This window comes from Melospiza melodia, chromosome 22 (genome assembly GCF_035770615.1).
Source record: "Melospiza melodia melodia isolate bMelMel2 chromosome 22, bMelMel2.pri, whole genome shotgun sequence".
Taxonomy (NCBI): Eukaryota; Metazoa; Chordata; class Aves; order Passeriformes; family Passerellidae; genus Melospiza; species Melospiza melodia.
Window position 1 is genome coordinate 2,607,228 of NC_086215.1, and position 13,967 is coordinate 2,621,194.

General features: G+C 49.8%; 1 protein-coding gene across 7 annotated transcripts in view; it reads right to left on the minus strand.

Moving 5' to 3' along the window:
* EXD3 (exonuclease 3'-5' domain containing 3) overlaps positions 1 to 13,967 on the minus strand; it is a 256,573-nt gene that overhangs the window by 165,289 nt on the left and 77,317 nt on the right. For 6 of the 7 annotated variants that reach the window (XM_063175038.1, XM_063175039.1, XM_063175040.1 and 3 more), the window contains 3 exons: positions 13,240 to 13,304; positions 8,720 to 8,887; positions 7,334 to 7,501 (listed from right to left, as the gene is read on the minus strand). In XM_063175038.1, the coding sequence (XP_063031108.1) occupies positions 7,334 to 7,501; positions 8,720 to 8,887; positions 13,240 to 13,304 (401 nt within the window). The remainder of the gene's footprint in view (positions 1 to 7,333; positions 7,502 to 8,719; positions 8,888 to 13,239; positions 13,305 to 13,967) is intronic. The other variant, XM_063175042.1, reaches the window with a different exon arrangement.

Consider the following 13,967-nt stretch of genomic DNA (forward strand, 5'->3'; position numbering starts at 1 on the left):
GAGGCAGGAATATGGGCAAGCTCTGGGGAATGCTGAGATATTGACACCTATCAGGGTCTACACACTCCCTCAAACCCCAAAGAGAATATTACTGAAATGGCTGGTGGTACAAGGAGCCTTTGCACAAAAATATGTTTCATCCACAGAGAGTTTCTAGCATAATCTAATAACAGCAATAATTATCATTATTGAAGCACATAAAAATGTTCAACCTGTACTAAACTCCCACAGATGACAACAAACCTGGGGGAGGCTGGTGCCTCTCTTGCCTTGAACCCCCAAGGGTGCCTGGGAGCAGGATGTGATCAATGCCCTGCATGCACTGCTTAGGGCAGGAGAAAAGCTGATGGCCACTGCCTGATCCAACTCTGTCCAAGCCCCTGAGTCTCCTCATCCTTGGGGAGCTTTGGCCCATTGTTTGACTTGATGGTGAATGCAAAAATCCCATCTGGACATTTTCTAATAGTTTTGTATGCCAAGGATAAATCCCTAAAATACAGCAGAGGGCTGGTTGAGTCTGGGGCACAATTGAAAGCTAGGCAACATGACACTGAATTCCACCTAACCCAGGTGTAGGTGCACTGACCAAAGGATGGGGGAAGTTTCCTAAACCTGACACGTTCAGGCCCAGGCACGAGCAGCAGAACTCTCCTGCAGTCACGCAAATGCAACCCACGAGCATGGGAAAGTGGGGAGTGCTCTGGAGCACAGACACCCTGCACCAATACCTGCTCCTCCTGGCTTGTTTTGAATGCAGTTGGCTCTGTCTCATCGAAAAATGACTATTCTTTCCACGTACAGTACGAGGTGCAGGAAGCCACACAAGATCTTATCTGCAAGGGCATGTGCACTTGGGTGGTGTCTGCACTGACAATTTCTGCAGTTTTCCCACGGTGGGGTTTGCAGCAGAGGAATTGCCTCGTGCAGGAGAAGTGCCTGGAGTGCTGAGGCAGGACAGACACCAGTGGGTGCTGATGACTCCTGCTCTGGGCTCTGCTGCACGTGAGCTGGGACAGCACAAACACAGAGATGGCTGTGCCTGACTGAGTGCACTATTTCTGAACACACGGTGAGGGAATTTCTGAAAACCCAAAGAATAAACAAAACAACAGAAGGAGACTTTGCAGAGGAGGAACCAATGTCAACTCCAAGAAAATCACAGTGATCAAAGCCTGGATAATGGCAGAAATAATTGAGTAAAAGGCACACCAGGTATTAATCATTGGGCACATCTGTTTTGTGTTTGGGAATCACTCATTTCAAACTTGAGGCTAATCAGCTTTGCTGAGCTCTCAGAGTGCATCACTTCAAGGGGATGACATCAGGTTCGATGGTTGATTGCTTCCTGCTCAAAGGGCACTTCATACACAGCTGGCTGTGGGAAGGTCTGCAGAAACCAGGGAAACACAGCATTCCTCAGGTCCACACTCAGGGAACCAGGGAAGAGTGAGACCATCAACATGGAGCAGTGACAGGTTATTCCCAGCCAAAGAATTGGAGGTAGAGGGAGAGAAGTACAAGCGCAGGCTGGAATCTGCACAGGTGAGGGGAAGAGGGAACTAAAGCCTGACCTCTCTGATTTGTGTCCCTCAGGTCACTCAGCACTTTTAGGTGGGGTTTAACTGCTTGGCTCATTCCCTGAGCATTGCCCACCTCAGCAGACCCAGACTCTGCACAGCTGGATCTGCTGCACATCCCCAGGGCTGTCCCAGAGCCCAGACATTCTGGCAGCAGGAGCAGCAATCTGCCATCTCATTTGTGACTCCCAGCATTGCCCAGGCCCAGCCCAGGGCAGAGGTGGCTCTGGAGGCTGGGAAGGGCAGCGTGGCCCATGGCCCTGGGCTGGGGCACCAGCGGGCAGGCCACGTGCCTCTGCAGCAGCAGCAGGGGATGCTCAGGGGAAAAAGGGGTGGATACTGAAACATCATCATCTTTATGGGTGAAACAACTGCTGTAACATTTTCCTTGGGCTTCTGAGCCAGTATGATTCTTAATTTAAAAGAAAAAAGGAAATACAAATGAACACACTTTAAAAAAAAGTAAGAGGTGAACATGCCTTTGTATAATTAAGGTGGTGAATGGAGGTAAGAAGCAATATCAGAGACATTTTCCCTGGCCTGAGAACAGCTCAGAAAGAGCCAGAGTGAGGAATCAAAAATCTGATTATCCATTAATGTGCTCAATCAATGCTAACACTGATCTCTGCTGACAGATCTGCAGAGATACAGGGTGTGTAGTCCAGCACCAGGGATGAAGGAGGGCTACAAACACCAACACCCCTGGCTCTGGTCACAAAATCCCTGCACTGAAACTGAAGGTTATGATGGGCATTTTACACTTCTGAGAATTTGTGCTCCTTTAACTCTGGTCAATCACCCTTTCTATTATGTCTGCAGCAGTATTGCTGACCAAAACCTGCAGTTCTCTGTCTACACAATTTTTTCTCTGGGTATTCCAACATAGTTTATGTCAAATTTTAACTGAACTCTACCAGATAACCCACGTTATCTTAATTGAAAGAGCAAACATGAACCACATTTAACATACAAGCCTTCATTATTTTTAGAAATTGATGGATAAAACATTAGATGAAAAAATATACTCTGCTTTTGAAAACAGAGAAATCTGAACAGACAGTAACTGAAAATTCTGTTAAATATAAAATACTACTGGCTTAACCCAATATTCTTTTTTAAGAACCAAAGTGATGAAGGGGAGAGAAACTCTGCGAATCACTGACACAGAGGCTGGAGTGGGAGGTCACTCAGGCCCAGGAATATTTCTGCTTGTCAGAGGCTAAAAAGATTATTTATTGTTTCCTTCCTAAACCCAGCTCCACTGCCACCTGTTCAGAATTTACTATAAAGCTGTTAAACAAGACGAGAACTTTGATGCTGACTGTGAAAACAAGTTTCACTGTATCTGACCCGAGCAGCACTCACTGCTGATCCAGAAGCAAAGGAATTTGATTTTCTTCTTTAAGCACAGCTATCTTTTTACCTTTATAAGCTGTTTAAAAAATGTAAATAAAATAACTCAGTGGACAATAGAGGGCATTCATCCCCCAGAAAGACAGCCGCCACCCTTAGACATGAAATATCGCAGCACATTAAGTCATGAGACCCCGCTAATCAAAGCTGACAGGGCCCTGAATGTGATTTCTGCTGAGACTTAGCGATATCATGGGGCACTGAAGCATGCACAGCCTGCCAGACTGCCCCTGTTCATGTGACAATGGCTTTTATTCCCCAAAGGGGCCTGCGAGTGACAAGAGTCCCCTTTGTCTGTGGGCTCCCGCATTCGCAGTGCAAGAGAGGTTCATTCAAGCAGCCCCAGACACTCTTTGAAAGGCTGAAGTGTAACATAAGATGACCATGAAACACTAGCTTGCCTTCTGCCTACCCCTCATTCTTCTCCAGCACAGCCTGGCCTATTCAGGGCCTCTCGCAGCCCCGCTCGCGCTGCATTACCCCCGGTCTGCTGAATCCCGGCATTGTGCCGCGGCACCCAGCGCCCTTCCACACCCCACGGGGTGTCCTTCCCCAAAAACAGTGTCCTTCCCCAAAAACAGCGCCCTTCCACACCCCACGGGGTGTCCTTCCCCAAAAACAGTGTCCTTCCACACCCCACGGGGTGTCCTTCCCCAAAAACAGTGTCCTTCCACACCCCACGGGGTGTCCCTCCCCAAAAACAGTGTCCTACCCCAAACCTAGCGCCCTTCCACACCCAACGGGGTGTCCTTCCCCAAAAACAGTGTCCTACCCCAAACCCAGTGTCCTTCCCCAACACAGCGCCCTTCCACACCCAATGGGGTGTCCTTCCCCAACACAGTGTCCTTCCCCAAACCCAGTGTCCTTCCCCAAATCCAGTGTCCTTCCACACTCCAACGGGGTGTCCTTCCCCAAATCCAATGTCCTTCTACACCCCAATGGGGTGTCCTTCCCCAAACCCAGTGTTCTTCCCCAAATCCAGTGTCCTTCCACACCACAACACCCAGCACCCTTCCACACCCCAACAGGGTGTGCTTCCCCAAACACAGTTTCCTTCCACACCCCAATGGGGTGTCCTAAACCAAAAACAGTGTCCTTCCCCCAACACAGTGTCCTTCCACACCCAACGGGGTGTCCTTCCCCAAACCCAGAGCCCTTCCATGCCACAACGGGCTGTCCTTCCCCAAACTCAGTGTCCTTCCACATCCCAACAGGGTGTCCTTCCACACCACAATACCCACTGTCCTTCCACGTCAGAATAGGGTGTCCTTCCCCAAACCAAGCACGTTTCCCACACCAGAACACCCAGTCTCCTTCCCACACCAAATCCATCCAGAGTCCTTCTTGCTCCACTTCCACTGACACTCAAGTGCCCTTCCCACAGCAGAAACACCCACCACCCTTCCCACACACTCCAAATCCAGCAGCACCCAGCACCCTCCCATCACCAAATACCCCAGTGCCCTCCTCACACCAAATCCACTGCCACCCAGTGCCCTTCCCACACAGCACTGATCCAGGGCATTCCCATGGCACGTCCTCCCAGAGCCAGCACCCTTCCCACACGGTGTTCCCCTGGCCCCCAGACCCTTCCCCACACCGTGCCCCGGCTCCTGCAGCCAGCAGGGCTCTGGCAGCTCTGGCAGAGTCCAGGTGGAGGGTGGCATGGAGCCACAGCTGCCTTCAGAGGGGTTCTGGGAAGGGGACAAGGCTGCTGAGCTTCACTGGAACTCCCTGAGTGGGAGTGTTGAACCCTCCCATGTCCCCATGCCACGTGGCCCACAAGGAGCAGAGCTGGGAGCCCTCAGTGCTCTCACTGCACTCTCAGAGCTCCCACTGCATTCTCAGAGCTCTCACTGCACTCTCAGAGCTCTCACTGCACTCTCAGAGCTCTCACTGCACTCTCAGAGCTCTCACTGCACTCTCAGAGCTCTCACTGCTGCTCCAGCAGCTGCACGGTCCCATCACAAAAGAAGATAAAGCTAAAACGCCAGACAGCCCGGACACCTCAAACCCCAGTTGCACATCCCTGCTGCTCCCCAGCTGCCAGTGCCTGCTCCCTGCATCCCGGGAGCACAGTGCCATCCGCTGGCGCTGCTCCCCTGCAGGTGCCTCCTCAGCACAGCCCCTGCTGCTAAAGCACAGCCACAGCCTGTCCCCTGTCCCCTCTCCTGTGCCAGCCCTGCCCCAAGCCCCGGGCTCAGCCTCCAACCAGCTCCCCAAATCCAGGCTAAGGGAGGGCCAGAGGTGCTGCAGCAACAAACACCTGCCACAGGCACCCCCAGGGGACCCTGGAATCCCAAAGGGAACCTTCTCCAAAGCCTCCATGAGGGAAAGGAGCCTTAACTCTCAGGGCAGAGGACATTCATGGTTTGCACACCACAGACAAAGGGAATTACCTGCTCTAGGATAAATCACTGAACCCCAGACCGGTTTGGGTTTGAAGGGACTTGAAAGCCTGAGCAGCTCCATCCCCTGCCATGGCAGGGACACCTCCCACTGTCCCAGGTGCTCCCAGCCCTGTCCAGCCTGGCCTTGGGCACTGCCAGGGGTCCAGGGGCAGCCACAGCTGCTCTGGGCACCCTGTGCCCAGGGAAGGATTTCTTCCTGATACCCCATCTAAATTTCTCCTCTTTCAGCTTAAAACAGTTGCCCTTGTCCTATCACTATGTACCCATGAAAATTGTCATCTCCCTCTTTTTTATAAACCCTTTTAAGTACTGAACTGTAAAATGCCTGGTGTTTTATTGCAAACACAGCAAGAAAATAAATAATGGCAGTCAGGATTGGTATGGATTTCTATCCTTTCAGATGAGAGACTGAAGAACCAACAATCCTACATGTGAGTCTACTTCACTGCCCCAGCTGAGAGATGGGGAAGGGAAGGACAGATGGACACCCACAGCCACTGCAATGCTCAGAGCCCCAGCTCCAGGTTGTTTGGGGTTAGCTTGACTTTTAGGTATGTTCAGTCCCCAAGGGCAGTAAAAGACTTCCTGTTATTTTTGAAGGGAATTCCATTCATCCTTCGGGTAACAAAAGAAAGCCAGAAGAAAGCTATGGCTGAGAGTGAGAAGCTGTTGAGGTTTCCTATTCTTCATACTGGGAATGAGCAGTAAATGATCTCTGCTGTGGAAGAAAAAACAGAACAACAATTCCACCAAAAAATCTAGAGCTTTCCAAAGCTGGATCTAGAAAGAACTGTATTTCTAAAGAAAACAACAAATATTTTTGGAGCCATGAACCTAAAAGTCCCACTTGAATAAAATCAAATAAGACATTTCTTCATGTTGTAATTGTCAAATGGTCACATTCAAAAACTTTTTGAGCACAAGACTAACTCTCAAGCACTACCAGGGAACTTTGAACCAAATACAAAATATCTTTGTTTCAGTATTGAAGAAATCAAAAAGAATGGGATTCCAGGATGTCACCTGGGAATTCAGCTATACTGAAGAATTTTAGGGTTTTATGATTGCTATTTTTAAGATTTTAAGAATGCTGTTTTAATTTTTACTTTTGCTTAACAAGGTCAAGTTGTTATATACCATCCAAATGAATCATGCTTCAGGGAGAAAAATAAACCCTTTTGCCTTTAAAAAAGAAAGATCATAGAATACTTGGGAGGGACCTTCAAGACCATTCAGTTCCACCCCCTACCATGGGTTGGGACATCTTCCTCTACCCCAGGTTGCTCCAAGCCCTGTCCAAGCTGGCCTGGAACAATTCCAGGGCTGGGGCAACCCTGCTGGAGATGCTGCAGTGCTGTGAAACAGGGTAAAGCACACCAGATCCTGGGTCTGGTGAACTCCTGCTTGTGTCAACCACCCAGACACACACACAGGAGGTGTTACACATTTGGAATATGAGCCTCAGTGGTAAAGAGGCTTCAAAATTCCTCCAACTGAGACCTAAGGTTGGGGCAATCACATGGGACCAGTGAGGTTTTCCAAGCCCTCTGGCTGCAGGTGGGCTGGAGATAGCACAGCAGGTCTATGACCAAGGACTAAAATCCCTTCTTTTCTTTCTAAGGACAAGGAAAACGAAAAAGAATACAGCCATCCCCTTAAATTCTCCAAATTAAAGCCTATTAACCCATTACTTTCAAAGGTCAGCAAAGCAGTGGAGGGAGGATTCCCAGGCATTCTGTCCTCAGTCAGCAGAAAAGCCAAGGTTGAGCCCAGGCTGCTCCTGTACATGGGAAGAGCACACTAAGCTGCAGCATTCACAGCGTGCAGCTGCTGGGATGAAATGGAATTCACATTGAAATGCATCCAAAAAAAAAGGACACAGACATTCACAGAGAGCTGGCAAGGTAAATTTATTTGAAAGACATGACCCACCTCTTTGTAATTGCCCTGGAGATAAAGATGACTGACATGTTCAAGCAAATAGTTCCGGTCTGCTGTGTGGAGCTGGTAAATGCTAATCAGGGGGTCAAGCAGATTAGCTGGGCACTGGGAGAGCATTCCGAGCACACGGGCCTGCAGCTTCTTCAGCTTGGTGCCAGACTTCAAAAAACAACCAAAAAAACAATCAAACATCTTTGGTAAAGATGGCTGCGATTCAACGGTGGTTGAAAGCACAGCTTGTTTAAACAGAGCAAGCAAATTCCTCTGGAAGGGATTCTCCGATTTCCCCACGGAGTCTGCAGGCAGAAATCACAACAATATGATGCACATTTTTTCCACAGCACCCACTTTAAGAACATGAAATGTTTGTGGGGTGATTCTGGAGAAGGGATAGGGCCTTGTGCAAAAGTAAAATCTGAAACTGGAAAAATGCCCTCTGTGCTAACAGAGCTCTTCAGAAATTCTCCCCCCTGGTTCCCAGAAGAAAATCTTTGAATCCAGCGACTCCCATCCAGGGAGATCTCACCTATCAGACATAAGAATTCAATTTTCATTCCCAGGCTTGCTGCTGGGTGCATGAAGGGTAGGGAAAGCAAAAGCACCATCAAAAGATGCACAGACACAGGTATTTAAATCCTTGTGCTCCCACATGAACATTCACTCATGACACAGGAATTTCAGTGCCAGTAGCACTTTGCCAATCCTGTAATGGCAGAACTCTATATGTAACCAGAGCCATTTGGAAAAATGGGAAAGGAAGCAACACAAATATAAAAGTATCCTGCAGTTCAGAGCCAAAATCTCACAGAAAAGAGAAAAACTCAGTAGGTCAGAATATCTGAAGGCAGAAGGAATGGTAAACATTAGGACATATAATCTGATGACCCAACTTTACAGAACTAATCATCCAGCTGCTGAAAAGGCAGGCTGTTCCCATTTTCTGCATTCCCACCATATGGCAGGAATTAAGCAATCCTAAAGTAACTGGCTTCTATTTGCAGAGCTGGAAGAACACACAGAGCAGATTTCTGCAACTGGGTTTCTCCTGACAGCAGGGATGTGGGTTCCAGTGGGAGAGCCTCCAGCCTGGAAAGGCTGCAAGAGCAACGCTCCATCAAAGTGGTTTGATCTGGAGAGATGAAATCCCAACTTTGGAGGGGAAACAGCTCTGGCAGCACAGCTCCCAATATGATTTCATTTTCAGGCCAGCATGCCACAGATAACATCTCACTGTGTTTCACACCTTGTCACACTCTGTGTAAGGCTACAGAGAAGATACTGGACTTTGGAATAAAGTGAAACTAGAGATACTTGAGTAAAATTGCCATCAATTGTTCTCTCCTCTCTCCCAGCTCTCTTGCTTTCTCTTTTGCTAACCTGTGGGACAGCAGGATGTGCTTTTATCCAAAGCTGCAGCTCGGTGGTGATGCAATACCCCAGGGAATGCCCTTTCCCCTTCCAGTCGCTGCTGCTCTCCAGCATGGCCAGGAGTGCTGCCAAAGGGTCCTCCAGTCTGGCAAAGCCCCGCCTGATTTCTTCCTTGAGCTGCCGAGATACAAAACCACATTGTCATGTACAAAAAGATTAGTGAATCCTCCCTTCCCCCAGCTGAACACAAAGCTGTATTTTTTTTAATTTAATCTATTCAGAGAGGTAACTGTTGCTATTCAGCCACCATCCGCGCCTCCAGTGACTTTTCATGTCATTACAGATTCCTTCATGGCTCACTGCACCTCAAACCCAATGGGAAAAGCAGCAATTGTCCACACTAATTATCCCATAAAGACAGAGAAGTTGTTCTGTGGGGCAGACAAAGGGGCTTGGGATTTGGGGGAGGGGGAGAAGTGAGCTGGAGAGAGGGGTGTTACTGGGAAAATGGCAATATTGAAGGTAGAGAAGGGGGCTCAAAAACCTCCTGCTCTTCTAAGGTACCTGCAAGGTGTAGAACAAGAGCCCATCCTCATGGCTGCACCACAAACCTGCACATTTGACCTTATGCCCACTTCAGCCACAATAGTGCCCACAAAATTAGTCTCAAACTAGTTTGGATTTTACACTCAGATCAAAGTGAATGAAATATCTGAGTTCAAATTCTGTCAGATTGTCATCCTCCAGATCTGTGCTCCTTCCCCCAAAAGCTCCCTGAGCACCTCCTGCCCCTGCACACCTCCATGAGCCTAAAGGCCCCACAAAGGGGCTCAGAACATGGGAAAACTCCATGCCATAAATCTTAGGAATCCCAGGGTGATGTGTTTAGAAATGTGAAGGAATTGGACCCTCACTTTGTGAATGTTAATAGGCTACTTACTCCCCATCTGGTAGAAGTGATAAATTAGCAGTACTGAGCAGTATCTCTATAATGTTTACATTAGAAGTAGTTTCCAGGGAGCTGGGAGGGTTGGCAGGGTGAGGAGGTGGCATCCTCAGTACCCACACAGGACCTCTCACTGCATGGCACATCACCAGCGTGGAGCAGGGCGAGAGAGAGACACAAAACCAGAAATCACTGAGAGCAGCTGCTCTCTTTCTTTTCTGGCTAAAAAGCCAAATCCAAAAGATGCTCATTCCTGCTGCAGCCAGCACTTGTAATTTACTGGATTCATGGCCCCATTCGGAGCTTCCAGTGGAAACAATATAAAGTTTGAAGAGCAACATGGAAAACAAAATAAAATCTACAGAAAATTTGCCAATGAATTTTTTCTTTTTTTATTCATCGACAATTTTTACTGGAAGACAGTTGTTTTCCAGAGTGTCTTTCATGTCTGGAAAACCCACAGAACCTATGGTTTATGACAGAAACTGGTTTTTTCTCAGTAGGCTATAAAGGCAGTATGAAAAAGCTGATGACTAACGGAGATGGGACTTTAGATAAGAGATTTCTCCCTCTAAGTAATTTTCCCTGTGGCAAAAGTTTGCAATGTTAGACACAGGGCTCCAACTTCGCTGGGAGATGCAAGAGAAGGCAAAGATGAGCTCTGATCCAACCACAAACATCCAATACAACAGCCAAAGGAAAATAAAGCAACTCGCCAACTCCACTGCACTGTTTGGAAATGGCTTTTTTCCCCCAAAAGCCCCACTTCAGCACATTTGGAGCTTCCACCACCCTGCTCAGCTCCTCCTTGGGCTGGATCTGAGCCTGGGCTCTGGCAGGAAGGGCTCCAGCAGCCAGCAGGTCCTGCTGGCACAGGCAGAGCAGCTCCCAGCACTGCCACCATCGAGCTGTGTCTGCCTGAGCGTGGCCTTTGTACAGTGAGGCTGTGATGGGCTGGGAAAAGCCTCATCCCAAACCCCCCAGCAAGCCTTCAGCTAGGGCAGCTGTGGTCTGAGGGGCAAAGGCAGAGAACAAAAAGGGCACAAGACACCTAAATCAGAGAGGAAAGGGTGCTGTGCTGCCTGGCTGTCCCTCTGCCAGAGAGGGATTCCTCTCAAACTTTTTTTCTAATTGCCATTTCCATTTCAATTGATTCCCATGGCAGGGAATGCTCCTTGGGGGGATTTCTACAGCCTGACAGATCATGGGAATAGGAAAATGTTGCTGATGCTCAAACTACACAGTCCTTTATTCAGCTTTGATCCCCTCTTTCTAGTCCCACAGCTCCGGGCAGTCTGCTGATGCTTCCTGGTTATTCCCAAACTGCCATTCCTATGTAGGAAATGACAACTTCTTGTGTCCATGCTCCAGAACCAGGGTCACACTGGCAGACACATTCCTGCCCATGGTCACTGATTTGGGACCCAGGGGCTGATTTCCCCAGCTATGGACAGGACTGACCTACAGGCACCCACAGCAAGAGGCAGAGAAGCTGCTGCCACTCACCAGCATGGGGCAGCGGAGCTGGACCTGAGCCACCTCAGCTCAGTTATTGGGGCTGGACGTGTGGGGGGCAGCAGCAGCACAACCCCCCTGAGCTGCACACAGAGGGCAGAGCAGCCCAGCCCCCCTAAACAGAGCCTGCACTTTGTGTGGGTGCACAGCCCTGGGCATGGCTCAGCCCGTCCTGGTGACAGCGTGACCAGCACGAGTCAGAGCCCACTGGGACATTCCTGCTGCGGCCCCCACAGCAGCTGGGCTCACCACAGCCCTCCCCATTGCTCCAGAAAGGCTTTCCTTGGGCACCCTCCAAGCTGGGAAACACCTTCCTGCTCAGCACACAGCCTGGAGGGGACACACACCTGCAAACCCCACTGGGCACCTGCAAAGCCCAGGTGACAATGGGGTGGCCAGCAGAGGAAAGACATGGAGCCGTGGAATGAATCTAAAAGAGGCCACGGAGCTGCTCCAGGGCTGGAGCCAGGCTGGGAGAGCTGGGGGTGCTCACCTGGAGAGGAGAAGCTCCAGGGAGAGCTCAGAGCCCCTGCCAGGGCCTGAAGGGGCTCCAGGAGAGCTGCAGAGGGACTGGGGACAAGGGATGGAGGGACAGGACTCAGGGAATGGCTCCCACTGCCAGAGGGCAGGGCTGGATGGGATATTGGGAATTGGGAATTGTTCCCTGGCAGGGTGGGCAGGCCCTGGCACAGGGTGCCCAGAGCAGCTGTGGCTGCCCCTGGATCCCTGGCAGTGCCCAAGGCCAGGCTGGGCAGGGCTGGGAGCAGCCTGGCACAGTGGGAGGTGTCCCTGCCATGGCAGGGGTGGCACTGGATGAGCCTAAAATTCCTTCCCAACCAAACCAGTCTGTGATTCCACAGGTCCTGGGGATCCTCCAGGTCTCCCATCCCCAGCAGAATCACTGCAGTGCTCTCTGCCAAAGGAGTCCATGGGAGGCTTCTTCTTTGCCAGAGTATTTTTCTTCCCAATCCACACACACATCCCAGGGTACCCAGTGCAGAGATTTTGATGATTCCTCTTTCCTGCTGTTGTTTTGTGGGATTAACTGCCCTCCAGACCTAAAGGACAATATTTTTTTTTCTCCAACTCTAACAAAGCTTGATGGAAAGCTCAAGGTTTCAGAGTTGCTGAGCTCAAGTCTCCCCCAGTGAGTGACCATTTGGAAAGGCACCTCTCACATTGGGTTTGCAGTTGTTTATTCCAGCTGGCAACCACAGACTAGCAGTAATGGAAAGTCTAAGAGCAGCAGCCCAGGACAGTGAGTAAGCACTGCAGACACCCAGGATGGAGCACGTCCCCCAGGCCCTCAGCCACGCTGGGGCCTAACCCTGACCCTGACAGTTCCACACAGGAGATGCTCCACGAGGTTCTGTGGGAGCTGCAGGGCTCTGGGCCTCCTAGGAAAGGAACCATTTCACTTCTGAACCTGCCTGAGCAGCACAGACTTAAACATGGAAAACTCAACCCTGCATCTGCTGGTTTTGCTAGTTTTCAAGCTTCCAAACTTAGACTAAATATATTTTACTGCCTATGAAAAATCTCAGTGTAGAGCCCATAGGTTGTGCTGTATAAAAATAACAGCACTAATTTTAGACAGCAATGTAAGTTGCATTCACCACTCTAACAGGCAAAACCCAACCAAATCAGGAAAAAAAAAAAGAATACTTCAAATATGAAAGCTTAGATATACCCAGTTGGCAAAAAAACACTTCCCTACCAAATTCAACTCTCATTTTTTTCAGCTACCAGCAATATTCTTCCCCTTTCCCCCAAGATCCTTCATTTAATGGACAAAAAAAGTGTTTAAAACAAAAAAAAAAAAAAAAAGCAACTTTGATTTTCTTTCCTTCTGTAACTCAGCCCTGGAAACTCCAGCTCTTTTCTAGGAGCCCCTGAGCTGCTCCCCATCACACAAAGCTACCTTTTCTTTTCACTTGTAGCTGCAAATGCAGAGGCTCTTCCCCTGAGTGCTGGAATGAAAGCAGCCCCGAAGGCTGGCGGGTCTGACCCGTCCTGTGCCTGGACATGCTCAGCATCCAGAGCTGCTGTGGGCAGGGCTCAGCCTTACCTTGCCCAGCTCCTGCTTTGTCCATAGGAGCTGAAGGGTTTGCAGCAGTTCGAGTGGGTCCTGGCCTGCAGGAGGGGGAAGAGAGAAAAGGAGGGAGAAAAACAAAACAAAACAGATTTATTGGCTCTGTAGAGGCAGCTCAGACACACTGGGGCATTGTTTCACCCCAGAGAAATCTGCTACTCCGTGCTGGAAAGCACCAAGCTCCAACTGCCAGTCAGGATTAGTGTGTAAAACCCTGCACTCTGAAATCCTGACAAAATCCCAGCCAGCAGCCAGGCAGCTTTAACTCAGCACCCCTGCTCCTGCACTCCCAGGCTGTGCTGGGCTTTAACTCAGCACCCTGCACTCCCAGGCTCTGCTGGACAGGATTTAACTCAGCACCCTGCACTCCTAGGCTGTGCTGGGCAGGATTTAGCTCAGCACCCTGCACTCCCAGGCTGTGCTGGGCAGGATTTAGCTCAGCACCCTGCACTCCCAGGCTGTGCTGGGCAGGATTTAACTCAGCACCCTGCACTCCCAGGCTGTGCTGGACAGACAGGATTTAGCTCAGCACCCTGCACTCCCAGGCTGTGCTGGGCAGGATTTAACTCAGCACCCTGCACTCCCAGGCTGTGCTGGACAGACAGGATTTAACTCAGCACCCTGCACTCCCAGGCTGTGCTGGACAGGATTTAACTCAGCACCCTGCACTCCCAGCTGTGCTGGGCTTTAACTCAGCACCCTGC